We start from the raw sequence: 27,745 nt of genomic DNA on the forward strand, positions 1-27,745 counted from the left end.
AATGAATAAGATTATTTACTTTGAATAAAAGAAAAAGTTAATTTATTAGTTGGCTAGAATGTAGGTGGTGTATTTCAACAGCTTCATAGTTTGAGTTTTTAAAATTTTAAGAAACATATACTTCTCTTAGCTTTTAATGTATATTTATATTGAGAATATCTGAAATTATCCTTTGGTGAATACCAGAAAGATTTCTAGAATTGGTGCTTAAGTGCCCTTACTCTTTTCTTTTTGACATAACACTATCCCATGGAATACAACACAAACACAACTCTTTCAAATGACGGTAATCAATCAAGCTGAATTCTAAGATGCCAAGGTAGATATCTTATTATGCTACATTTTCTTCACTGGGGTTGAGAGTATTGATCAAGCTGCTCAAAGAAGCCTAAGTAATAATATCAGATAATATTTACTGAGCATTTAATATGTTCTTTACATGCAATGCTTCATTTAATCCTCACATCAGCTCTTAGGTATATGATAGTATTATTCTCATTTTACAAAAAAGGAACTGGAAGTAAAGTTCCCTCCATAATTAGCCTCTATTACATCACATTCTAATTTCCAATATAGCACTTAATACATTCTAGTACTATTTTATTTGCTCATTGTTTCTTCTCAGTATAATGTAAGAAAGGCCCATGAGGGCAGGGACCTTGTCTGTACTGTTCATCTCTGGATCCTCAGCATCTACAATACTGTCTATAACGTAGTGAGCAATCAAAAAATATTTATTGAATGAGTGAAAGGACTGATGGATGAATAAACTGAGCAATGAATGAGTCAAGGTCTAGAAAAGTAAAAGTCTAGAAAAGTTAAGGTCTATACGGTCTAGAAAACTTAAACTGCTTGGCCAAAGATACAGTACAGCTCAGGATTCAAACTGAAGCAGTCTGGCTGCAGAGCTCATATCTGTCACTTAGCTACTACTCACTCCTGAATGTACCTAAAGACTGAGACTGTACAGGGAATGAGGCAGAGAAGGCATGCTGACCACCAAAGAGTCACATACAGAACTGTATAGTACAGTACAGAGCATAGAGCTGTTTCTGAGAAAAGGCAGTACAGCCAGGGACTATCTTTCCCAGTCCCCTTGTGTTTAAGTAGGGTCGCATGATTACTTCTGGCCTGAGGACAGTGAGTGGTAATAACTGGTAGTAGGGGGGAGGGTATAGCTTTAGCTCAAGTGGTAGAGTGCATGTTTAGCATGCATGAGGTCCTGGGTTCAATCCCCAGTATCTCCTCTAAAAATAAACAAATTAATTAATTACACCCCCCCCAAAGTTTTTTTAAGACAATAATTGGTAGTAATTTCCAGGTTCATGTATCTTATGCGCCTTCTCTATACTCTCCTCATTTTCCTAGGGATCATGGAGGCTGTGTGTTGAACATGACTGTATCACAAGACAGACAAGACTTCGGACTCGTGAGTGACAACTGAAAAGAAAGTAAAAATAAACTTTTTTTGTCCTAAGCTACTGAGGACTAGGGATTATTAGTCATGGTAGTTAGCCTACCATGAATCCAAAACAGCTTCAACTACAATAATGGTAAACAAGGTCTAAGATTTTTATCAAGGCTCTAAAGGCTGTAAAGACAGCACCGTACTTTAAGTCAAAGACCAGGTTTTCTAAAAAGGCTTATTTGAAGAATTAAGTGAGATAATGTCAAAGTACTTTATAAAATGAAAAGTACTATGAAATTATGAGGTAACTATAAGAGACAACATGGTACAGTGGAAAGAGGAACAGCAGAGTCAAAAGACCTGAGTTTAAGATCTCTGCTAACTACATTAAGTGTAATCTTAAATCATCTGTGCAAAGTACTTGCCTTGCCCTTTTCAAAGAACTTTTGTGAATATTAAATATAAACTCTGAGAAAAATTTTGTAAACTATGAAGAACTACAAAAAATCAATTCTTGCAATTAGCAGCAGAACAAATATACAAAATGTCACTAAATTTGGCAATTTAAGTAGCATGTTGTCTTCTAGCACTTCTTGGATAAATGTCAACATTAAATCAAATTCTTTTAAAATGATTTGTTCTAAAACTTAAACATTATTCTACAAGATACAGAAAACCTGTATCATGTTAAACCATCTAAAACAAAATTTAGAAAGTTAAGATCTGCAAAAGTATCTTTGAATCCTAGTGACTGAAAATATGTTATTTTCATTAGAGAACTCCAATACAAGCTACTGACTTCAATTAAACAGACAAATCTCTTAAATTTGGATAAGAAAAATAACCTGATTAAATACTCATTATAGACTATGCTAATTTTGTTAAATGTTAATTTCCTGGCAACAGGTAAACAAGTTAGTTTCATTTTAGATTAAACTGCATCATTTCTGAATTGTGCTTGTACATTCTGAAAGCCCTATAGACAATTTTTACCCCAACACAAAAACACTGTGGATTGTGTATACAAAAAAAACCACTGGGAACTTGGAAGAAGTTTCTTAACAGTGCTGCATAATTCTACAGTCCCCAACCATAAACTATAAAAAGAAATGAGACTATATATATCTTTCATCTATCAGCGCAATTTGATAATAAAAGAACATTCAGTTTCTACTTTGCACTCTCCATTTATGAATTCATCAGGTTACAGAAGATACATGAAGTAGACATTGGCTGTATAGTTCTTCTAATATCTTTGAAATAGAAAACATTTCTGTAAGAAAAAATATTTAATAATACTTAACACCTGTTTGTTATTTAAAATAAACAAAAAAGAAAAATAAAAATGTGCTAGCAAATTAGGATAAAGGAACATCCTCAATCTGATAAAAGGTATGTTTAAAACAAAAAACACACAGAAAGTCTATAGCTAACAAATTACTTAATGGCACACTTATGAAGGCTTTTCCACTGAGTTTGGGAAAAAGACAATGTCTATCACTTTAATTTGACAATGTACAAGGGGGATTAGTCAATGCAATAAAGGAAAATTAAGAGAGGATACCAGAAAGATGGCAGAGTAGGAAGCAGCAGGAATCTGTCTCCCTACCTAGACAGCAACTGCACTGGCAGAATCTGTTTGATACAACTCTTTCAAAACTCCAGAGGCTATTGAAGACTTGCAATTTCCAAGGGAAGGCTTGAAGGATAAACTGCAACAAACTCTGGCCAATTTCAGCTATTAGCACAGTAGCAGCAACTCAGTCATGTGGCATGTTTCAAGCAGCTTGTGGGAGCCAGAGTGGGCAAAAAGAATCCTGTGCTCTAAATATCAGTGATCTGTTTTCTGATCACTGATTGCTGCTTCTGACAAGAGAGGTGCAGACAGAGGTAAGCAGCCATTGTTGTTGCACCTCCCTCATTGCTGTAAGCTCTGTCCCCTCTGGCTGAAGTGACTTCCAGGGGATAGTGCTGGCACCCCCACCTCATTTTCCTTTTTCCTCTTCTGGAAGTCACAACATTAAAGACTAAGATACTAAAAACCACTGTATCTATGGGGGAAATTAGAAAACAACCACCCACACCCAGGGAAATGTCAGAAAAGATCAGAGAAGACCTGAAGTTGACACCTCAGACTGATCCTTGGCAAAGAAATAGCCTACGACAATCAAAAAGCCAAAAACAATAACAGAAAACAGCAAACCCTGTGGAAGGGGCAGAATCTGATTTCCAGTTGTGAATTCACAACTTTACAACTTAAGAAAAAGAAGAATAAACTAAACCTAAAGCTAGCAGAAGGAAGAAAGTAATAAAGATTAGCATAGAGGTAAATGAAATAGTAAACAGAAAAACAACAGAGAAAATCAATGAAACCAAAAGTTGGTTCTTTGAAAAGATAAAAACTGACAAACTTTTAGCTAAATGGACTAAGAAAAAAGGAGAAGATTTGAATTACTAAAATCAGAAATGAAAGTGAGAACAATACTACCAATTCTACAGAAATGAAAAGGATTATAAGAGAGTACTATGAACAATCATATACCAGCAAATTGGACAGCCTACATAAAATGGATAAATTCCTAGAAATACAAACCCTTAAAACTAAATCATGAAGAAACAGACAATATGAATATTCCTGTAACTAGTAAGAAGACTGAATCAGTAATAAAAAAAATCTCCCGACAAAGGAAAGCCCTGGACCCTGTGAATTCAATTAAATATTTAAAGAACTAATACTAATCTTCCTCAAGCTTTCAAATAAACTAAAGAGAAGGGAACACTTCCTAACTCATTCCATGAAGTCAGCATTACCCGAATACCAAAGCTAGAAAAAGACAAAACAAGAAAACTACAGATCAATATCTCTTATGAACACTGATGTAAAAAATCCTCAACAAAATACTGGCAAACCAAATTCTGCACCATATTTGAAGAATTATATACCACAATCAAGTGGGATGTATTCTCAAAATGCAAGAATGGCTCAAAATATGAACATCAATTAATGTAATAAACCACACGATTATCTTAATTGGTTCAGAAAAAACATTTCGCAAAATTGAATACCCTTTCATGACAAAAACACTCAATAAACTAGGAATAGAAGGAACATAATAAAATCCATATATGAAAAACTCATAGCAAACAATCATACTCAAAGTGAAAGACTGAGAGCTTTTCCTCTAAAATCAGGAACGAGTTAATGATGCTTGCTTTCACCATTTCTTTTCAACATAGTACTGGAAGTTCTACCTAGAGCAATTAGGTAAAAAAAGAAATAAGAGGTACCCAAATTGGAAAGGAAGAAGTAAAATTATCTCTGTTCTCAGATGGTATAATCCTATATATAAAAAACCTAACAATTCTACCAAAAAAACCCCGAAAAGCAAAAAAAGTGCCAGAGCTAACAAATGACTTCAACAAAGTAGTGGGACACAAAGTGAATACATAAAAATCAGTTGCATTTCTATACATACACAATGAACAATCTGAAAAGGAAATTATGAAAATAGTTCCATTACAATAGCATTAAAAAAATCCTCTAGGAATTAACTAAATCAAGGAGGTGAAAGAATTAGACAATGAAAACTACAAAACATTGCTGAAAGAAATTAAAGACATAAATAAATGAAAAAAATCCCACATCCACGGATTGGAAGATTTATTATTGTTAAGATGCCATACTGAAGAAACCCACAGATTCAATGCAATCTGCATCAAAATCCCAGACGTTTTTTTGCAGAAATAGAAAAATCCATTCCAAAAGTCATATGGAATCTCAAAGGACCCTGAATAGCCAAAACAATCTTCAAAAACAAAGAACAAAGCTAGAAGATTCCCACTTCCAGATTTCAAAACTTACTACAAAGCTACCATAATCAAAACACCGTGGGACTGGCCTAAAGACAGACATATGGACCAATGGAACAGAACAGAAAGCCTAGAAATAAACCCTTGCACATTGAATCAAATGATTTTTGACAATGATGTCAAGACCATTCAATGAGGAAAAGATAGTCTTTTCAACAAGTTATTCTGGGAAATCATTCTACATGCAAAAGAATAAAGTTGGACCCTTAATTAACACCATATACAAAAATTAACTCAAATGGAGAAAAGACCTAAATGTATGACTTAAACTACAAAACAAACTACAAAACTCCTATATAATCTTAATCAACATCCCAGCAGGATTTTTTTTTCTAAGCAGGGTTTTTTAATTGGGGGGGGGGGTGGAGACTGACAAACTAAATCTAAAATTCATACAGAAATGCAAAGGACCTAGAATAGTCAAAACAATCTTTAAAAAAAAGGAGAGTCACAATACAAGTATCAAAATTTACTATGAAGCCATTGTAACTAAGACAATGTAGTGATGGTAACCTAAGATAGACCAAATAGTTCAATGACATGGAATGAAGAATTAAGAAAGAGAGCCACAGATACATGGCCGACCATCTGATTTATGACAAAGGCACCATTGTAGTACAGTAGAAAAATGATGGACTTTTCAGTAATAGTACTGGATCAAATTCTATCCATAAGAAAAAAAGCACCTAATCTTTACCTTTACATCATATACAAACATTAATTTGAGACAGATCATAGACCTATAGGTAAAAGGTAAAGCAATAAAGTTTCCAAAATAAAACACAGGAAACTATCTTCATAACCTCAAGTAAGCAAAGGTTATTGAACAGGATATCAAAACACAATCCATGGAAAAGGATGATAATTTGGATTTCATTAAAGTTTTAAGTCCATTCATCAAAAGACAATTAAGAAAGTGAAAAAGCAAGCAATAGACTAGGAGAAGAAATTTCATTTGCAATACATGTATCTGACAAAGGGCTTATATCCAAAATATTAAAAAATTCTACAAATCAATAAGAAAAAGAGACAATTTACAACATTGGTCAAGAAATGAGAATAGGTACTTCATAAAAAAGGATAGCCAAATGTCTGATAAACATATGAAAAGATATTCAGTATCACTGGTTATCTGGAAACCACAAATTAAAACCAGTGTGATACGTATGCATCCCTACCAGAATGGTTAAAATTAAAACTAGTAACTATGTAAATCAACTATACTTCATTTAAAAAAAAACTTCTATCTTCTTATGAAAAAAAACTAATAACCAAGTGTTGGTATTGGTGAGGATGTGGAGTAACTGGAAACTTCATATATGGCTGGCTAGAGGTAAAAACTGGTACAACTACTTTGAAAAACCAGTAATTCCACTCCTGAACATATAACATATACCAAAAAAAGTGAATGCTTTGTCTATCGAAAGATATATGTGGAAAAAAAAACCACATAGCAGCTTTATTCATAATAGTCAAAAACTGTACACAAACCAAGTGTCAATGAACAGGATGACAAATAAATTACGGCAAATTCATACAATGGAATACTATTCAGCAATTTTTAAAAAATACTACAAAAAAACCCCAAACTGGATGAATTTCAGTCATGTGTTGAATAAAAGCAGCTAGACAGAAAACAGAACATACTGTATGATTCCATTTATTAGAAATTCAAGAAAAAAAAAAACTATGAAACATTATGCTATATATACTAGAAATTGACAAAACATTGTAAAAAGACTACACTTCAATAAAAAAAAAAAAGGAAAAAAACCTAATCTATGCTAATGATTAAGAGGTCAAAAGCATAACTACCTTTGGATGGAGGACACAAACTGGGATGGGCATAAGGGAGCCTCCTGGGGTGCTTAAAACATTCTATATCGTAACCTGTGTGGTAATTTTATGGATATGTGTGTGTGTGTGTGTATGTATGAAAAATTTACTGAGCTATACATATTAAAATCCATGTACTTTAATGATGTATATTCTTATACAGCAATAAAATATGTGTTTGTTGTTTTTTTTAAAAAAGGCAGTACTAATAGAATATAGTCAAGACACTTGTCCCAGTCTTAAGAACCAAGCACACCACTCTTATGTGTGATGGTCAGACCCGGTCTGGAATGGAAATTGATGTTGTCTTCTTTCTCTTTCTGAGTATTAAAAAATTATCAGAATAGTGGAGAAATTGTACAAATATTCTTCTTAGTTCCTGGAGAAGGGCCACCTGTGTTTTTGGGGAAACGAAGGTACTCTTAGAAGTGGGCACATACAAATGAAGTGGTGCATATGAAGCACATAACCTTGTAAGTGTGCTAGAGTATGTACAATTAAGCATGTTTCATTTCCAATTTGAGATGACCTGTTCTCATCATGTAGTGCTTATTTTCTCTTGATATTAGAAAAAGAAAAAAAGTCTTTATCTTTGGATTTAAAGACTATGGAATAAAGTAATATCACAATCTCATTCCCCTAATACATAACAAGATAAACAAAATGGGAGGTGCAGGGTGGTGGAGGTGCAGTGCCAGGTATGGAAATAGCCAAAAATCTACTAGTAATAACCAGAAAAACAAATAACAACTTTGAGCTATAAACTTTAAAAGGGGGAGGGAGTGGTGAGTGTGAAACAGAAGATTCTGATGTAGTGAGGCAGAGCTGCTAACCACTCTATACCCTAATCCACCAGGAATGGTAATAAGGAAAAGTGAGTAAATAAAATTAAAGAGTAAATTAATGGAATAAAAGTAATAAAGTGGGAAAATAAAATAGCAGATAATGCTAACTATTTTGTAGCAAAGTAGATCAAAGTTCTAAGTAGACAGCTCTGAGGAGAGTCAAGGAAAAACTTTCCCAAAAGAACAGAGTAAAAGTTCCTACAATCTGCTCCAGGGCCTCTGGCAGAGGCAAAAAAGGTCAGGAATGCTTATCATCTTCCAGAACTCTGTGTTGTACTAGAGGAACAAGCAAAGCTCATGAAAATATGATACATACTAGAGTTCTGGGAGTGGGCCATATACACGATACTGTCCACTCTCTTGAGCCAAACCCAACAAGGCCTACGTAAATTAATTCTCTACCTCTTTATCCCAATTGCCTCAGGACATGGACCAAGCTCTCAAACAAAATGAGAGGAAAAGGAATGGGAATTAGGCAATCATAATATACATTTTTGTTTTGTTTTTATTTAATGAAAAAAGGAACAAATTATGCAAAAGACAGTTGAAAAATACAATAAAAATGAAAACAAAACCTCCCCTCAACAATACACACACATAGCAAAACACAGAAATTGAATGCTCCACACTAAAAAATTTAAGAATATAAATTCAATAAATCATGAGGCCAAGTATAATGATAAAACATCAAATGGGTGGAAAGTAGACCCAAGGAACTAAGTTAATATTCACTTCACAATTGCAGATCTAAAAGCTAAATTAGAAACAGCAAATGACAAACATACCAAAAACATGGGGGTAAGGCTTAAAAAAAATCAGATTTAATGATTTTTAAAAAGACATTAAAGTATCCAGAGAAAAGAACAGACAAAAATAAGTCAACATTTGAATAGTTGGGAGGCGGGAGGGTATAGCTCAAGTGGTAGAGCTAAGTTCAATACCAAGTACCTCCCCGAAGAATAAATAAATAAATAAACCTAATTACCTCCCCTCACCAAAAAAAAAAAAAAAATCTGAATAGTAACTGGAGTCTCTGAAGTAAAGGATAAAACAAATGGAACAGGATATGTATAGAGATTCATAATGTAGTTAATTTTTCTTGCAGGAAGGAAGAAACTCAGATTGAAAGGGGCAGGGAGCATATCATAGGTACTGGGAAAGACTGATAAAGCACCATCAACATCCAGACATAGTCTGGTTAAGTCAATAATTTCAAGTACAAGGAATAATAATTCTTTAAGAAACAAGTAAGAAAAAAAAATAAGGCACTCACAAGGAGAATATAAAACATTGATGATATCCAAAATGAGTCTCCCCTTTGCCAGGGAATCATTTTTTATAAAGGAATACTGTAGAAACAAATCACCTGGACTCCCAAAAGATTTTTGTTCATTTAAGCACTTGTAAATAATGTATTTCCTGATAAGAAAAGTCAAAGATACAAGAAATGAAGCAAAGAATCTTCTTCCTTAACTGAACCGAAATTAAACTCATTTAAGAGCAAAATATAATTCCAATAACAAATGGCAAATAACAATTCCTATGTTGAGTTTTCCTGATCTTTCTTCTTTTTTTTTTCTTTCAGTGTTATTGAACTAGTTAACTGTACAACACTCTGTAAGTTTAAGGTATGCTGCATAAATACCTGATTTACATATATTGTGAACTGATCACCATAATAAATTTAATTAACATCCATCACCTCATAGTTACAAGAGAGAGAAAGAGAAGATGTTTTTGCCCTGTGATGAGAACATTCAGGATCAACTACTTTCTTAGCAACTTTCAAATAGACCATAAATACAACAGTATTAATGACAGTCAACATGTATATTACATCCCACAATTTATTTATCTTATAACTAGAAATTTGTCCCTTTTGACTACCTTCATCCAGTTCTCCCACTCCCTGGCCCCTGCCTCTGGTAACCACAAATCTGATCTATTTTTCTATAACTGACATTTCTTGCTACAAGTCATATAAAATCCCACCTAAAATGTAAAGCTTTGTTTGTCAAGAAATATAAAATATGTTTAATTAAAGACAATAAATCACAAAACATGGCTGGTATAGGAAATAATAGCTCATAAACTGTATTTGTTCAAATTCACTTCAGGTAGAATTAATTTTGCAACACACAATGCTGTAAGACAAGTTCCAAGAGAGAAAATGGGTGACTCAAGATTATTACATATGGCCATTCTGATGTTTAAGTATATAAAAGCAACAAACAAAACATTCTCAAATGTGAAAGAATCCAAAGCAAACAAAAACACTTTAAAAAGAAAGAAATAAAAAAGAATTAGTAGTAATCACTGAATCCAACTAGATACAGGATTAAGCTCAACAACAGGAGTAGTAGGACATGAGGCAGGGAGATGACTGTAGATCTGAAAGGGAGAATAATATCAACAAAATTCAGGAGACAAGGTAGCACGGGGGAAGAAGTTTAAGAGAGACAATTACCTCATTTTTCAGAGCAGGGAGCAATTTATACCATCTAAATCTAAAACAATAATTCAGTCTTGCAATAACTTATTTAATCTCTTTGACCTTAGAAAGATCTTTTAGGACCTTTTAGAGTGAAGAACAATAGCCAAGATTCAGTAGTTCATATAGTTTTGTTTCATTTTTAAATGTTTCATTTATGTAAAATTAAAAAAAAAAACTTTTCTGTACAACTTATTTAATTAATTAATTTTAGTAGGGGAGGTAATTAGGTTTCTTTCATTCTTTTTTAACAGAGGTCATGGGAATTGAACACAGGGCCTCATGCACGCTAAGCATATACTCTACCACTGAGCTATATACCCTTCCCCCTCATTCAAGTAAAATTAAAGTTAATATTCAACTGTTATTATTCCAAATTTACATATTATATTTCATACACTCAAATATTATGTAATTTTAATAATTTCACTTTAGTTTTATTTTCTTCCAATAAATTCAGATAAAATAAATTTAGTTACAAAGATATTCAATATAATCCTATCCTTAAAAAAATTCATTCATTTTTCTAGTCACCCATCCAGTCTTCCACTAAACATACACAAAGAGAATTATTTAGAATATTAATCAAATGTTAACAACTGCTTATTCCTGAGGGGTTTAGATTTTAGGTAATTTATCACTTCATTCCTTCTACTTTTTTGTATTACTTAGATTTTAAACACACATGTATTATACTTAAAAACATAACAGTCATTCTTCTAAAATCAGAAAAACAACTATTTAACTACTATAATCTTTCCCCAGAGTTTCCCCAGCTGGAGAGTCAGTCCAGAAAGAATATCTTTAAGCCCAGCCAAACAGAAACAAAAACAAAAGCAAAAACAAAAAAATAATGTGAAAGTGCTGTCATATCAACAAGGATACAAAACCTTAATAGAAGCTTTCTAGGTTTAAAAATTTTCTCTTTAGGCTCAGCAGTACCTGACTGAACAGACTCTATGATTAACAGATGTGTGGTGTCTGCAAAACACACCCCCAAAATTTCATACCTTCACAACAGGATGTCCCCCAGTAGATGCTTTTACAGCTCCTCGGCTACCTTCAGTTTCATAATGGGCTCGATGATGGGTTTTAGGTTGCACTTCTATTTTCAGTTCACATTGTCCAAAATGAGTTGGTAAAGGCCAGTCTAGCGGAGGTAATGAAGATGTGCTATAAACAAAACACACAAAGATGTATTTCACCATGCTATTATTGCCAAGCAATGATTCAAATTGCTTCTTTGAAAGGACCAACATTTCTTCCCGTGCTCTTTGAAGCAAAGTAAAAATGAAATGTCACTTAATAAGTTATAACATTGGATATGGTGGGTACTTAAGAAATAATTCTTTAAATTGAAGAATAAAATCAATTTTATCTGATTTTTGGTTTCCTGTTTTTTTTTAAAAGGACAAATTCTAACATTTTATAAAACTGTATATGCATATATAATTACTAAAACAATAAATAATAAGTTGATTTCCTAAAGCAAAAAATGCGCATCTCTATGTATGTCTATCAGCATCTCTCCACAGATCCAAAAACCCCTATGTCTCAGTATATATATCTCCCACTCCGGTGTAGTTATAGAAGTCAGTATATTGTACATGCTGCTTCCCCTATTTCCTCCCTATTGCTTTTCCCCCTCTCTTTGAAATATTGCTTATAATCAGCAATATATTGCAATTTAAGGTAAAAATTTAATTTCAGTACATGGTTGGAAAAATATAAGGCCTATCACTGCAGCATCTCGAAATGTCAATTGCTCAATAAGATAGTTTAAATAGCTTAGTGCTACAGGTTCATTTAGACATATTAATATTGAAACTATGGAATTAGAAAAGAAAAAACTTCTATGTTTATAGGTTAAATATTAATGGACCCAAAGCTAGCATGATTTGTATTAAAAAGTAATATCTTCTTAATGATTGGTGAAATGAGACTTTTAAGGTCTCTTTAACCTTTGAAATGCTATCATGCCACAGTAAATTTCTAAATTATTTCATTATTTCCTTGAATGTCCTCAGCTTAGCTTTACTAGCTATTGTGAAGCTCAAAGGGATTAATTTTCATTAGTCTGAAACAACTCAACTTCATCAACTCTCAGCCAGTTTCTGCACTTGTTCAAGCAAATCCCTAAAAAAGATTAACATAATTTTCAGAAGCAAAGTGATAAGCTCAAAGAAATCTTCAAAACTACATATTTTTCTAAAGATCTGGATCCAGAAATAAACATTCATACCAATAAAAAAGCATTTAAAAAAAAAGTAAATGGACCCAACTCCATGTGAGGATTTAATACATGATAAAAGTCATCTCTTCTAATCAATTATAGACTAGATTGAGTCTATAAATGGCATTGTGACAACTAATGACTTTATTTTCTAGTAAAGTCATTACAATAGACTTCACTCCAGTCCTTAGCTGAAGTCAAGATTCAAGCATACATAGAATAGAAATACAAATACTATACATGTTACATACATATTATAAGTTATATATATAAAAATTTTGCTGAAAACATGTGAAAATTAGATTTTTTGTTTATTTTTAATTATTTTGCAGAGGGGTAGGCCTTCAAATATAACACAAAACCCCAAAGCCATAAAGGAAAAGATAAATTTGAATACACAAAGTTTAAAAATTTCTCTACAACAAAAAAAATCACTAACTTATAAAGTCAATAGACAAAAAATTATGAAAAAAACCATGTCACATAAAAAGGCAAATTTCATTTATATACTGAGCTCTTAAAAATATAAATGTCTATTCCAATTAGTTTCACTAGTAATTTAATTCATACTATAATCAATTTTTTAGATAAAAAAATTCCTTCTAGAGATTTTTTAATGTAATTTATCACTATCTACTATTCATTATACACTTTTAAAATTATAACTTCAGCCTATCTAAAGACATTTTTATGACTAAAAGAAAAATAAATGTAGACTTTAAGTTATTTATCTGGAAGAAAGTAGGGCGAAAAAAGGAGGAAGAGGAAAAAATGGCCAAATCATTCTATACAGTGTAGTTACATACCAACAATAACCCATAAACATGAAAATGACCATCAGCCATTTCCATCAACTCACCGAAATATAGGGGTATGACCAGGCTTTGGTTTGCTCCAGGTAAAGGGTGAAGGAACTGAAAGAAATTGGTCACCAGATGAATCTTTCTTTAAAGGATACTGAGATCCAAGGCCATCATCTATTGAAGTTTCCCGAGATGGTGATAGATTCCCTTGGTCATCTGAACAGAGCTCTAATTTTCCTGGTACTATGGTAGCTTGATCTTCAGAAGTCTTCCTTGTTTTCAGAGGGATATCAGTCTCTACACAGTACTGAAATGGAAAAAGTGCAGGGCCAAGGCCTGATCCACCCTGGACAGAAGCACTGAGCCAGGTATCTTCTGTTACACTTCCCCTGGGGGAGTGGCCAGGAGAAGGAACAGGTGAGTGATGAGGTGAAAGGGACCCAGCATAACAAACCTCAGCACTAGAGTGCCGCCGTTTCCCACAGGGGGAAGTAGGCCTTGATGAGGGTCCTGAGGCTGGCCTGGGGCTCAGCCAATTCTCATCAGTGATACTAGATCTCGGGGAGTGGCAAGGAGATTGCCTGGGTGACAAGGAGTATCCAAGTCCATACTGTTGATGCCAGGACTCTTCTCCAGGGCAGCCTCCTGGAGAACCACCAGGAGAAGTCAGAGGGGATCCAAGAGTAAATCGAGCAGCAGCTTCATTCAACTCTGAATCCACATCATCATAAATATGTGAAAGAGATTCACAAGAAGACGCATCTGAGAACCAGCTCCTAGAAGAGATGCTGCTGGCGGGACTAGGACTAAGGGAAGACTCCCGGTAGGATGGCTCAAGAGGAAGATAGAGATGATCTCTAGAAGGCCTTTCCAAATATTCCCTTTCTGGGTCATTTATGTGTAGGTCATCTTCATGAGCATCAATTTCTTGATGACAGTTAGGAGAGATGGATGTAATTTGAATACTTGGGCACTCAAAGGGTTTGGGACCACCTAATGGGCTGTATTTAGATTCAGGAATCTCACAAGTTCCTTCATAGCTTTTGTGACCTTGGAGCGGATACGGTGGTGACAAAACAGAAGAGTGAGACGGTAATCCATGATGTGGTAAGCAAAGTGGTGAGTTTAAAGTAGATGGAGGTGGATCTACATTAAAGATGTAAATGGATGCACAATCATCTGGCTCAAGATCTATGGAGGGGAAAGCAAAAAAGAAAAAAAAAATCAACAAAACAAGAAATTAGAAAATTTAGATGTATAAATTATTAGATGAGAAAGTAAATAATAATCTTGAGAGGAAAAAGCAGGACATAAAATGTACACCATTAGCTCCACTAAAGAGTGGCCTGTGTGTGGGTTTTTTAAATGTATCTAATTATTTCTGCAGATATACATCATTACGTATTTACATATGTAATGTATAATTTTTCTTTTTCCGTATTTCCACATTTTCTAAAATGAGAATCTCAAAACAATAAATGTTTTTATAAAAGAAATAATCATATCCATAATTCTTAAAAATATTCACAGGATTATATAACGATATAATCATACAAATTCTGCCTCCTCTGGGGTTAAAATGGAGTAAAGGATAAAAGAGAGTCTTTGAAAGGTTTTCAGTTGTAAGAACACACACTATTTTATTTATGGAAAGGATTATAGACTCAAATTCAGGAGATCTAGACACTGGTCTACCTCTGCTGTTAACTGTGAGCTCTTAGTCACATCTTTTAACCTCTCCAAGGTCTCAGTTTCCTTGCGTTAAAATTCAGAACTTTTCATTTCGTTAAGTAAAGATTTATGATTAACAGAAACAGCTTTTTCCTTCACAGCCACATCTTCAAGAACTCATATCTTTGATCATGGCAAACCAGGTTACAGAAGCCACAAAAATACAAAACATGTTGGCACCCTAGTTCAAAGCAAGACAGCAGCACCCAACTATACAGTTACTGAATTCTTCACCACCATACATGTGTAGTTAAAAAAAATTCAATTTTACTTAGAAATGTACTTGATAAGTAGCAAAAATTATTAATTTATTAAATCGCAATACTCTGAGGGGGAAAAAAGAGTAGGGGAGAAGGGAAGAAATTCACCCTGGAAGATATAGCTTCATTCAAGTGTAATTATTGTACCAATGCCTTTTTGTGTTGAATAATGCTGAAATTCAAACCCTTCCCCCAAATAAACTGTAGATGAAGCAAACACATTCTACATCAGAATGATGTCATAAAGCATTGCAGAGATCTGAATACAAAATTTGGGGGAGTGCTGTTTCATCTTTTTCCTAAGTGTCACCAAAGCTCTGGAAATGATACAAGTGACTACTACAACCTCACTATGATAAACAGTCCTAAGTCTAAATTTCCAACTCTAAAATTCTCAAATTCATGGTCCTTCAGAAATTTGACCATCTCAAGACTTATTTGCCCCCTTCAGCCACCAGAGGGCTCCAGGCAAGCATGCAGTAATCTGGGCAACACAGGTTGCCTATGAGTGTCTTTAAACGAAAAAGCAGGGGTTGGGAAAATAAAGCTCACAGGCCAAATCTGGTCTCCCACCTGTTTCTGCACAGCCTACAAGCTAAGACTGGTTTTAAATGGTTGGATAAAAAATCAAAATAATACTGTTTAATGACTTTAAAATGATGTGAAATTCAAATTCTAGTATCCACAAATAAAGCTTTATTGGAACATAGCCATATTGGTTCATGTACAGCCTATGGTTACATTCATACAATAAGAGCAGAGCTGAGTAACTGTGAGATAATGCTTCCCACTGTTACTTGGTGCACTAATGCACTAACAAATTGCAGTGACACAGTTCTAACTTGACAATATTCTAACTTGACAACATTGAGTGCAATGCATATTGATGTATTGCAAAATTTTTGAAACTTCCCAGTGCATACCTATTACTTCCAAACAGGAAAGAAAAAAGTGGCCTTCGAATTGAATGTCATGCTTTTAAGGCACAGTGGAGTGTGGGTTATTCTGTTATCAAATTAGATGTTTATTGAGCAGTAACATTATGGCTGTGCTATAAGAATAACGTATACACCAGCATTACCAATAAGCATTCATCACAATACTCCCAACTCACAGGAAAACAAAAGAAAAATCAGGAAAAAAAACCCAGAATACTTTACCACAGCAGGATTTCTTCACAAGAAGATAAAATTAAAATGACGCTTCAACCAAAGAAAGTTTCTAAATGGTTCATTTGTTAGCCAAGCAAAAAAAGCCATTTATGAATGGTGATTTACTTAAGTTGTAGCTGATTGCAGCAACTGAAAAAACTTCATAGAAAATAAACTTGTATAAGACTATTAGCAAGAATGGTTGGTTGAAAAATTAAGGACCAATCAATAGCCAGTTACAAAACAAGGCAAATGCTTTCAAGGTTTTCCTTGGTTCCTGATACAACCAGGAACCAGATGTTATTGTATAACCAGATGTTACTGATTCTGCTCACTTATTGTTTACTTCAAGAGTCAATGCAGAGTTTAAAGTGATTTAAGAATTAGCCTCCTACGAATAGTCTACATAGAACAATTTCAAGTAAGACAATTTTCGAAGAAGTTGAAAAAACAATAGTTTACAACCTAAGTGGACTCTGTTGGGATGTGTTATAACTGGTGTTGGTAAAAATATGTATGAGAATGCTATAATAAAATACTAGGAACAACTGTACACCACCAAATTAGACAATCTATAAGAAATGAGCAAATTCTTATAAACACACAAATTAACAAAACTCAGAAGAAACAGAAATCTCCAGACCTATATACCAAGTGGAGACTGAATAAACAGCCAAAAAACCTCCCAACAGAGAAAGTCCAGGACAACATGGCTTCACTGGTGAATTGTAACAAACATTCAGAGAAGAATTAACAGCAATCTTTCTCAAACTCCTCCACAAAATAGAAGAGTACAGAACACTTCCTAACACATTCAATGAGGATAGCTTTACCCTAATACCAAAGGAAGACAAAAATACCACAAGAAAACTACAGGCCAGTATCTCTTATGAATATAGACACAAAAATTCTCAACAAAATAGTAACCAAACCACATTAAAATGACCAAATGGAATTTATCCCAGGAACGTAAGGGTGGTTCAATATATGAAAATCAATTACCTCATTATAAAAATGAAGGAAAAAAACCACATGATCATCTGAATTGACAGAGATAAAGTATTTGACAGAACTCAATACCCTATCATGATGGGAAAAAAAAAAACAACTCAGCAAACTAGGACTAGAAGGAAATTTCCTTAAAATGATTAAGGGTATTTATGAAAAACTCATGGCTAACATCATACCTAATGGTGAAAAACTGAAAGCTTTCCTCTAAAGATCAGGAACAAGACAAAGATGTCCACTTTCAACACTGATACTCACACTGTACTGAAAGTTATAGCCAGAGCAATTAATTAGACAATAAAAAGAAATAGAAAGCATCCAAATTGGAAAGGAAGAAGTAAAACTATCTCTACTTGCCAATGACATTACTTTATATATAGAAAATCTCATAGAAGCCACAAAATACAACTAGAGCTAAAAAATAATTTCAGGAAAGTTGCAGGGTAGATGATTAACATTTAAAATCCAGTTGTGTTTCTATATGCTGCAAATGCTGCAACAAACAATCCGAAAAGGAAAAGAGAATTCTATTTATAATAGCTCCAAAAGAATATAATACTTAGAAATAAATTTAACCAATGAAATAAAATACTTGTACACTAAAAACTACAAAATATTGCTAAAAGAAATTAGAGAAGACCTAAATAAAGGGTAAGAGATTTCCCTTATTCACGGCTTAGAACACTTAATATTGTTAACATTGCAATACTCCACAAAGCAATTGCAGGTCAATGCCATCTCTACCAAAATTTCCATAGCTTTTCCTGCAGAAATGGAAAGACTAATCCTTAAATTTATATGGAACTGAAAGGGGCCTAGAACAATCAAAATAATATTGAAAAAGAAAAGCAAAGCAGGATTCACACTTCACAATTCAAAACTTACTACAAAGCAACAGTAATCAGAACAGTGTGGTATTGGCATAAGGAAAGACATATAAACTAATGGAACAAACAGAACTGAGAGTCTAGAAATAAACCCAAAACATGGCCAATTGATTTTTTTTTTTTTTGACCAACTGATTTTTGACAAGGGTACTAAGATGACTCAATGGGTAAATAATCCCTTCAATAAATGGTGCTGAGACAACTGAATAACCACATACAAAAGAATGAAGTTGAGCCCCACCTTACACCATACACAAAAATAAACTCAAAATGGACTGATGACCTACTAGAGCTAAAACCATAAAACTCTTAAAAGGAAACATAGGTGTGTGCCTTCATGACCTCAGATTTGGCAATGGATTCTTAGATTCGACACTAAAAGTCTGAGCAACAAAAGAAAAATTAGGTGAAATAGACTTCATAAAAATTTAAAACTTTTATGCTTCAAAAGATACTGTCAAAGTGAAGACAACTCAGAATATGGGAGAAAATATTTGCAAATCATGTATCTGATAAGGGTCTCGTATCCACAATATATAAAGAACTCTTTACACCTCAACAACAAAAAGACAACCAATTTAAAGAACGAGCAAAGGACCTGAATAGATATTTTTCCATAGAAGAAATACATACTGCCAATAAGCACATGAAAAGATATTCAATGTCACTGGTCATTAAGAAAATGCACATCAAAACCACTGTGAGATACTGTTTCAGGCCCACTAAGTTGGCTTTAATTTAAAAACAAAAACAAGAAACAAAAACAGGAAAAAAGAAAAGAAAAGGGGAAAATGGAAATAAAAAAAGAAATTCAGAAAATAACAAATGTTGTGTTAATGAAGATGAGGAAAAATAGGAATCCTCATACTTTAATAGAGACTAAGTAAAATGGTGCAGATATTGTAGAAAACAGATAGACATTGCCTCAAAAAGTTAAACATAAAATTGCCACAGGACTTGGCAATTCTACCTCTAGGTATATACTCAAGAGAATGCAAATAGACGTCTCCACAGAAGCTTGTACACAAATGTTGATGGCAACAGTATTCATAATAGTCAAAAGGTAGAAACAATGCAAATGACCATCAATGAATGAATGGGGCTGCAAATTATGGTACACACATACAATGGAATATTATTCAGCCATAAAAGGAGCAAAGTATTAAACAGATGCTGTAACCTGAATGAACTTGGAAAATATTATGCTGAAGGAAAGCCAGACAAAAAAAGTCACAAATTGCATGATGTCTTTTATATATTTCCAGAATAAGCAAAAGCAGATTAGAGGTTACCAACAATGGGGGGTGGGGAGGAAATGGGGAGTGATTTGGTATGGGGTGTTTTTAAGGAGTGATTAAAAAGTTTTGAAACTAGGGAAAGCTGATAGTTTCACAACACTATAAACACACTAAAAACCACTTAACTGTATTCTTTAAAATGGTTAATTGTATGTTTTGTAAATTTTACCTCAATCAAAAACAAAAACAAATTGAAAGAACTTCCAGAGTATTAAAAACACACATTTTCCCATTTCCTATTGAAACTCCACTAAATGATAGTAAAAGGATTTTTTAAAGAGTGTAAACTCCTAAGAACAAACAAACAAACAAACAAAACAGGAGATGAAACATGGCAACAAAACTTTTAGAAGCTGGAATGCAGGACATGTGAAACAGATTTAGCACCTGAAAAAGCTAAAACTTAAGCCAACAGTGAAAAGAAAACTGATTTCCAAGAAAGAACTCCAAACACTCAGGAAATGCACTACCTGGTGAAGGCAAAGCTGAAAACAAGATTGGCCCAAAATTTGCTTAGTGAGTAACCACCTTCCCAATTTCTAAGCCATGGTAACCATACTGAAAACAGAATGATGAAATAAAAAGTCTCTCTAAAACTCTCCAGCACTTTTCCCTCCCCTGTCACAGTATAATGGGCTTATACACAGGCAATAGACTACATCACGGTTAACCCAGTAAAACTCCTACAAAGTGAGGCCTGCAGTTAGCAAGTGCCACTTCTGATCACAGATTAAGATTTTGGTATTCCATTTTAAAAAATAAGCAGATAGCCAAAGACTATTAAAGATCCAAGAGAAGCTTCAACGTTAAAGACAAAGGCAAAAAGAGAAGAAAAGAAGGTGGAAGAAAAAGATTATGCAGTAAGATGGAAACCTCAACAATAAAACCAAAACCTATCCTCAATAACCTGAGAGAAAAAAGAAAGATATTGCAACTCTGAAACAAGAACATATGCTTACTTAAAAAGATAAAAACAAGAAAGAATCCCTAGATATTAAAAATAACAAATGAAAGGCCCCCAAAATTTTGAAAGATCAAGTTGAAGAAACTTCCCAAAGAATTCAGCAAAAAGACAAATAAGAAATGGGAGAGAATATTAGAATCTGCCCAGGAGTCCCAATAGTTGAAACTTTAAAAGCTACTGGAAGACGAGAATAGAAAATGAAGAGGAATAAATAAAGGATCACTGAGGGTCCAGCACAATGATGAAAATAGATCCATACTGATACACATCATGAAATTTCAGAATACAGAGGACAAAGGAAAACCTAAAAAACTGTGAGGAAGGGAACAGGTTATACATAAACAATGGAGAATTTGCATGTTATCAGACTTCTCAAAAGCAACCCTTCAAGCTACAAGAAAATGGAGAGCAAGAAATACCTTAAAATTTTTGAGAAAAATTATATCTAATCTAGATTTCTCCAATCAGCCATAATTGTGAGGGGAGAATAAAGACATTTTTAAATATGTAAAGTCTCAAATATTTACCTCCCATTACCTTCAGTAAACTACTGCGAGTAAATACTCAACCAAATGAATGTAAAGTAACCAAGCAAAAGGAGGACATGTGACATGTATCCAAGAAACAGGTGATCCAACACAACAAAAAGGCAAAGGGACTCTTCAAGATGACAGAGAAGGGAGATCTCAAATTGACACATGTAAAGAGCCCAGGTAACAACCAGTCCAGATTGGAGAAGTTTAGAAGGCTCTAAGAGACAAGTCTCCAAGAAAATAAAATTGACAGACTAACTGATGTGTTTGAAAGGGTTGAGATGAGATTCAGGATCCAGTTAAAAAAGTGCTGAGATGAGATTCAGATTCAGGAGGAGACTTCAGGAATGAACTAGTTTAAGTACATAGAACAATAACAACAGGCATTTAGAAACAATAACAAACTGCACAAGGAAGGAAAAATAATACTATATAACTTAGCTATTAATAGCATAATATGAAGTTATAATAATATAAACAATATTAATCTAACCACAATTATGATACAAGTTTCCTCCGTGATCCTAAAGTGAGCAACCCTAAAGTGAGCGTTCCTATGAAAACTTTCCTAAGCCAAAATGGCATAAAGCAAAGTAGCAACTACCTTTGGATGCATCTTGCTAACAGATGCACAAAATAAACTGAGATGAAGCACAGATGCTCACACACACACTTCAAAGCTATGGTGGCTGGATGCTGATGTTGAGCGCAGCTCCCGAGGCAGGAGCTTGGCAGTGCTACTCTGGCAGCTGTAAGTATGCACTGCTTCTATATTGGCTCACTTCAAAACAAATGCTGAACACCATTTTTGCTTTTCTTCTTTTCTTTTAAAAACAAAAATCCTTTTCAAACTTCTTTCAATTAGCCCAAAACAGTTATTAAATGTAGGTCTTTTCATAAAAGTGAAGCGGCATCAAGTGAATTTTCAAAAAGCGGGGGATACCCTTATAACCATAGTGGGGAAGGAGAAATGTGCCTGTCTGTAATTGAGAGTGACAGTGTGCTAAAATCTCATTTTTCATGATGGGAGTCAACAGATAATAGCTAAAATGAAAAATCAATAAATGTTATCTAGAGATTTGAAGGTAATTACCAAAAGAAACTGCTAAAAGAACTGAAAGCAGCTGCCTTAGGCAGGGGGAAAAGGAAGGTGAGGTAGACAGTCAAGGAAATACTTTTTCCAAAATAAGCTTTACTGAATGATTTGCTTCTTTAAACAAAGGCATGTATAACTTTGATAATACTTATATTAACTAAAAAAAATAGTACTTTGTGAAAAAAAATCAGAGTTAACAAGCTATCAGTTGGCTAAATTCAAAACAATTCAGGAGTGAGGGGTAATACATCAGTGGTAGAGTGCATGCTTAGCAGTATGCACGAGGTCCTGAGTTCAATCCCCAGTACCTCCATTAAAATAAATAAATAAATAAATAACCCAATTACCTCCTCCCACCAAAAAAAAAATTCAGAAACTTAGAAAGAAAAATTAGAACATTACTAAAAAAGGAGTAATAAAAAAGGAAAGTTATGTGGAAAGTGAGATTATACTAGCATAGCTAGAATCTGAAAAAATAATGCAATAAAGACGCAAGAGAAAGTGAACTAATTTATACCCTAAATTCATTAAGCAAAGGAAATCCATTTCATTCAAGATCATTCAAGATCATATTAAGAAGCAGTGTTCTAGAGTAAGTGTGGAATTTCACACAGGTACTCAATTCCATTATATCCCACCAAAGCAGAGAGAAAATGCTTCCTGAGGAGATTTTTTAAAAAGCAAGGGATTCCACCGTCTTTAGGTTCTATCAATACTGAAAAATAATAATAATAAACATTGATCAAAGAAATGCTCACACAGAAAGAAAAAAACAGGAGAGTCATTTGGTAACCATTTACTTAGCACTACTGTACTTGATTGTAGGGACAAAGTCAATAGCACAGAAATGGTGCTGCATTCATAGCTTAACATCCACATGTAGGAAAAAATAAATGAGATCAATTTACAGTCATCTATAGAATATTTACTAGTCTGATTTAGTTATTTAAAAAAGTCAGAACAATTTTCCCCTAAGATAGCCATTATAGTGGCCTACAAGGAGAAAACAATCAAGAAAATTAAATCTACCTAGATTATAATAAGCCTTTGAGCCCACTCCATGTGACACTGCCATGAACAAGGCAAGAAATCATGGTAGTAATTAGGTAGGTAAATTGTTTGAAAACAGAGACATGGATATCAGCATTCAGAACTAATCCTTTTCAAGTTACTTATGAATATACAATATAAAGATATCAAATATATGTTCATGTTTCCAAACATTATACTATTTGTATGGAGCTACTATGGAAGACAAAATTCAAAATGACCATGAGAAGCTGGGGAAAAATCCCTAAAAAGCTGAGAGAAAACAACAAAGTGGTCTTACTACGATTCCCAGACAAATACAGAATACAGTAAGACCACACTAGACAAAAATTGGATTGTGTGTCATATTTGGGAGGTAGTGTGGAATAACATAACAAGCCCAAGGGAGGGAATAAAAGGAGAAAAATGCAATGGAGAACAGTGACTTCGGAAACAAATACACCACTTACTAGCTGTTTTATTTTTATCAAGTTAATCTGAGTTTCAATTACTTTATCTGTAAATTAAGGATAATATCTACACTGAAAGGCTGTTGCGAGAACTCATCATATTTGAAATAGACATCAAATAAATATTATGTATAACATTTAACAGAACAGAAACAAATCTGGGTCTACATATTACTATTGACTATAATTTTTAAGTCAACAGTAGAGTTCTGTTACTTAAACTAACAGCATATTATCATATAATAATAAAAGCATAATACAAGAATTTATTGCTGGGAAAACTGGACAGCTACCTGTAAAAGACTGAAATTATAACATGAGAACACTCTCTAACACCATGTACAAAAATAAATTCAAAATAGATTAAAGACCTAAATGTAAGACCTGATACTATAAAACTATACTATAAAACTCCTATGGGAAAACATAGGCAGAACACTCGTGGACATACATTACAGCAATATATTTTTTGAACCAGCTCCTGGAGTATTGGAAATAAAAGCAAAAATAAACAAAATGGGATCTAATTAAACTTAACAGCTTTTGCACAGCTAAGGATACCATCAACAAAACAAAAAAGACAACCTACAGAATGGGAGAAAATATTTGCAAATGATGTGACTGACAAGGGACTAATTTCCAAAATATACAAACAGCTCATACACCTTAATATCAAAGAAACAAGCAACCCAATCCAAAAACAGGCAGAAGACCTAAACAAGCAATTCTCCAATGAAGACATACAAGGCCAATAGGCACATGAAAAAATGCTCAGCATCGCTAATTGTCAGAGAAATGCAGATCAAAACTACAATGAGATATCACCTCACACCAGCCAGAATGGCCATCATTGAAAAGTCTACAAATGATAGCTGCTGGAGAGGGTGTGGAAAAAAAGGAACACTTCTACAGTGTTGGTGGGAGTACAGATTGGTGCAGTCACTATGGAGGCTTCTTAAAAAACTGAAAATAGACTTACCATGTGATCCAACAATCCCATTCCTGGGCAATATATACGGAGAAAACTAAAAGTCAAAAAGATACATGCACCCCAATGTTCATAGCAGTACTATTTACAATAGCCAGGAGATGGAAACAACGCAAATGTCCAACAACAGATGACTGGATAAAGATGAGGTACATATATACAAAGGAACACTACTCAGCCATTAAAAAGAATAAAATAATGCCATTTGCAGCAACATAGATGGACATGAAGATTGTCATTCTAAGTGAAGTGGGCCAGAAAGAGAAAGAAAAATGCCACATGACATAATTTATATGAGGAATCTAAAAATAATAACAATAAGGACACAAATGAACTATTATTTTGATTTCTTGAATATGTGTAAGCACATTTGACTGTCCTTTACGATTGGATTACCACATTCTGTTGATTCTTATTTTGCAGCTGGCTTTATTCCTTTGATAACTATGTAAGTTTAAAAAGCTAAAGATCTAATCTGTTCTTAGAAACAATAATTAGTACATATGTATAAACTAAAAAAAGTGCAGTATACTGTATACATGTATTTACATGCAATATAATGTGTATGTGCAGTCAAACTGTAATAATTCTACCTAATAAAACGGAAAAAGGAGGAAAAAAACAATTTAAAAAGTAGTCCTCTAAATCACACCAGTTAAGTCCTTTACTACAGTGATTTGAATACTAATCCTTATGCTTTCAATGAGTGTACGAGAACCATGGTTTCTAGAAAGAAATGTCATGTAATATAACCCCTCCATTTCTTCTAAATCCAGCATTCTCTTTTAGATCCTATTTCTTCTCTTACTCCTTATTACTCCATACTTTTCCCCTGGGCTTCAGGCTACTAACAAGGATGACTCCTCCCACCTGACTCCTCTCTTCTCTCAGTCTCTTAACAGGAGACTCCTTCCATCCCTATCTCTCAGATTTGAAGCTGGTTCTCGTAAGGACACTCCTTCTCTGGAAGTCATTTTAATGTGTGGCTTCTCATCCAAATTCGTACTCTGGGGCCAAAAGACAGAGTCAGTACTCTTTCAAATACTCCTACACACCTCTCTCAGCTTTTGGAACATTTTTTCCAGTCTTTGGAAAGCCCACACCATCCAGCTAAATCACTTTCCATTTGTTATTACCAATACTTAATTTCATCTAGGTCACTGCCATCTGGCACAGGTTTCCTCTGCACTCCAAGTCTACTTGACTCTAGGTGTCTTCAACCATGTCCTTCACCCTCACTTCACTTCAACATCCAACTCCCAGGGACCTAACTTGAACCTTGACACTGCCAGGGTCCATTTAACTTCCATAATCTTAAAACTGAAGTTCCTATCTCTGAACACTTATCCTAACTATCCATCATTCTCTTCTCTTATTTCATTATACCCACTGTGTTACCTTATCTAGATGCACAGTCTTTTAACCCCTCCCTTTTCTCTCAATCTGTCTTTCATCTCCTGGCTTTACTTCCTTACTTATCTAGTCTATATCTCAAATTCCATCACTTCAACTGCTTTCTTCCTGGCAGCTCATTTCCATCCACTCTCTGACCTTCCTTCTACCCAGCAAATTTCAGCCCAGAATAAATCCCATCATCTGTCTTCTCTGTCATTACACCTAAACAGTCAAATACTGCTGTGGGGATAAAGGGGACAGTACAACATCCAGACTAGTAGAAACACAAATCTTCAAAATGCCTACTGAGCTGAGCTCTGAATGCCACTCAGTAATGTTTTTGCTTTTTTCTGTTCAGCTCCCTCTCCTATTTCCCATATCCCAAACCTTCTCTAATCTCTTCAATTATCCTGTCCATAGTGACACCCCACTTAGCAAGGGATCTTGACCCTACTTGACAAAGACAGCAGAGAGCCATATGCCCTATATCACCCTCAAAAATATATGTATCTCTACAAATTCTACATTTATCCTTTTCTTTTCCTTTCTCAAAAAACAAAAAGTGACTCACCTTAGATAAAAAGCTAATCTCTCCATCTGTGATCTAAATTCCATTCTCCAGTTCCATCAGTTACCTTCTTGTTCATAAATTCAACCTTCTCCTTCTCTGACTACTTCCTCCAATCTGTCACTTCCTTTAAAAGCATCCCTGAGAGCTGAGCTCTTCTTTACAGTCTTCTCTCTCCTCCTTCCTCTAAAACACTGGTTTTCAACTGTGGGCAATTTTGCTTCCTAAGGAACATCTGACAATGTCTAGAGGCATTTTTGGTTGTCACAGCTAGAGGGATACAACTGGCATATAGCGAGTAGGTGCCAGGGATGCTGCTAAACAACTTACAATACACAACTCAGCCCCCTAAAACAAAGAATTATCTAGTCCAAAGTGTCAATAATGCCAAAGTTGAGAGACTTTGCTCTAAAAACTAAATTTCTAGAAAGAGTAGTGTACTGTCTTACTTCCTCCCTCTTCAGTGTTATCTGGCTTCGGGTCTCATCTATCTACTACACCTCTATCAATCTCCTTGAAGAAGCAGATCTTAATCACTCTTCCTTCTTAAAATTCTTTACTTGAAAGGCAATAATAAAGATGAAAGCAGAAAACAGATAAAACAGATAACAAACAGATAAAACAGAAAACAATAGAGAAAAATTAATGACATCAAAACATGATTCTGAGAAGACCAAGTAAATTAAAAACTTATGTTCACATAAAAACCTGTATGCAACTCTTTACAGCAGATTTATTCATAATTGCCAAATATCAAGAGGAACCAAATCATCCTTCAACAGGTAAATGGATAAACTAACTGTGGTACATCCATTTAAAGGAATACTTTATAGCAATAAAAAGTTACTCATTCATACAATGACATGAATGAATCTTAAAAT

At 34.1% G+C, this 27,745-nt stretch overlaps 1 protein-coding gene across 3 annotated transcripts in view; it reads right to left on the reverse strand.

The window, feature by feature from the left end:
- Positions 1-27,745, reverse strand: part of NFATC3 (nuclear factor of activated T cells 3) — a 113,018-nt gene that overhangs the window by 70,174 nt on the left and 15,099 nt on the right. For all 3 annotated transcript variants that reach the window (XM_064489034.1, XM_031458217.2, XM_031458216.2), the window contains exons 2-3: positions 13,543-14,677; positions 11,461-11,623 (exon numbers count right to left, since the gene is read on the reverse strand). In XM_064489034.1, the coding sequence (XP_064345104.1) occupies positions 11,461-11,623; positions 13,543-14,677 (1,298 nt within the window). The remainder of the gene's footprint in view (positions 1-11,460; positions 11,624-13,542; positions 14,678-27,745) is intronic.

The sequence above is a fragment of the Camelus dromedarius genome, chromosome 9 (genome assembly GCF_036321535.1).
Source record: "Camelus dromedarius isolate mCamDro1 chromosome 9, mCamDro1.pat, whole genome shotgun sequence".
In the NCBI taxonomy this organism is placed as follows: Eukaryota; Metazoa; Chordata; class Mammalia; order Artiodactyla; family Camelidae; genus Camelus; species Camelus dromedarius.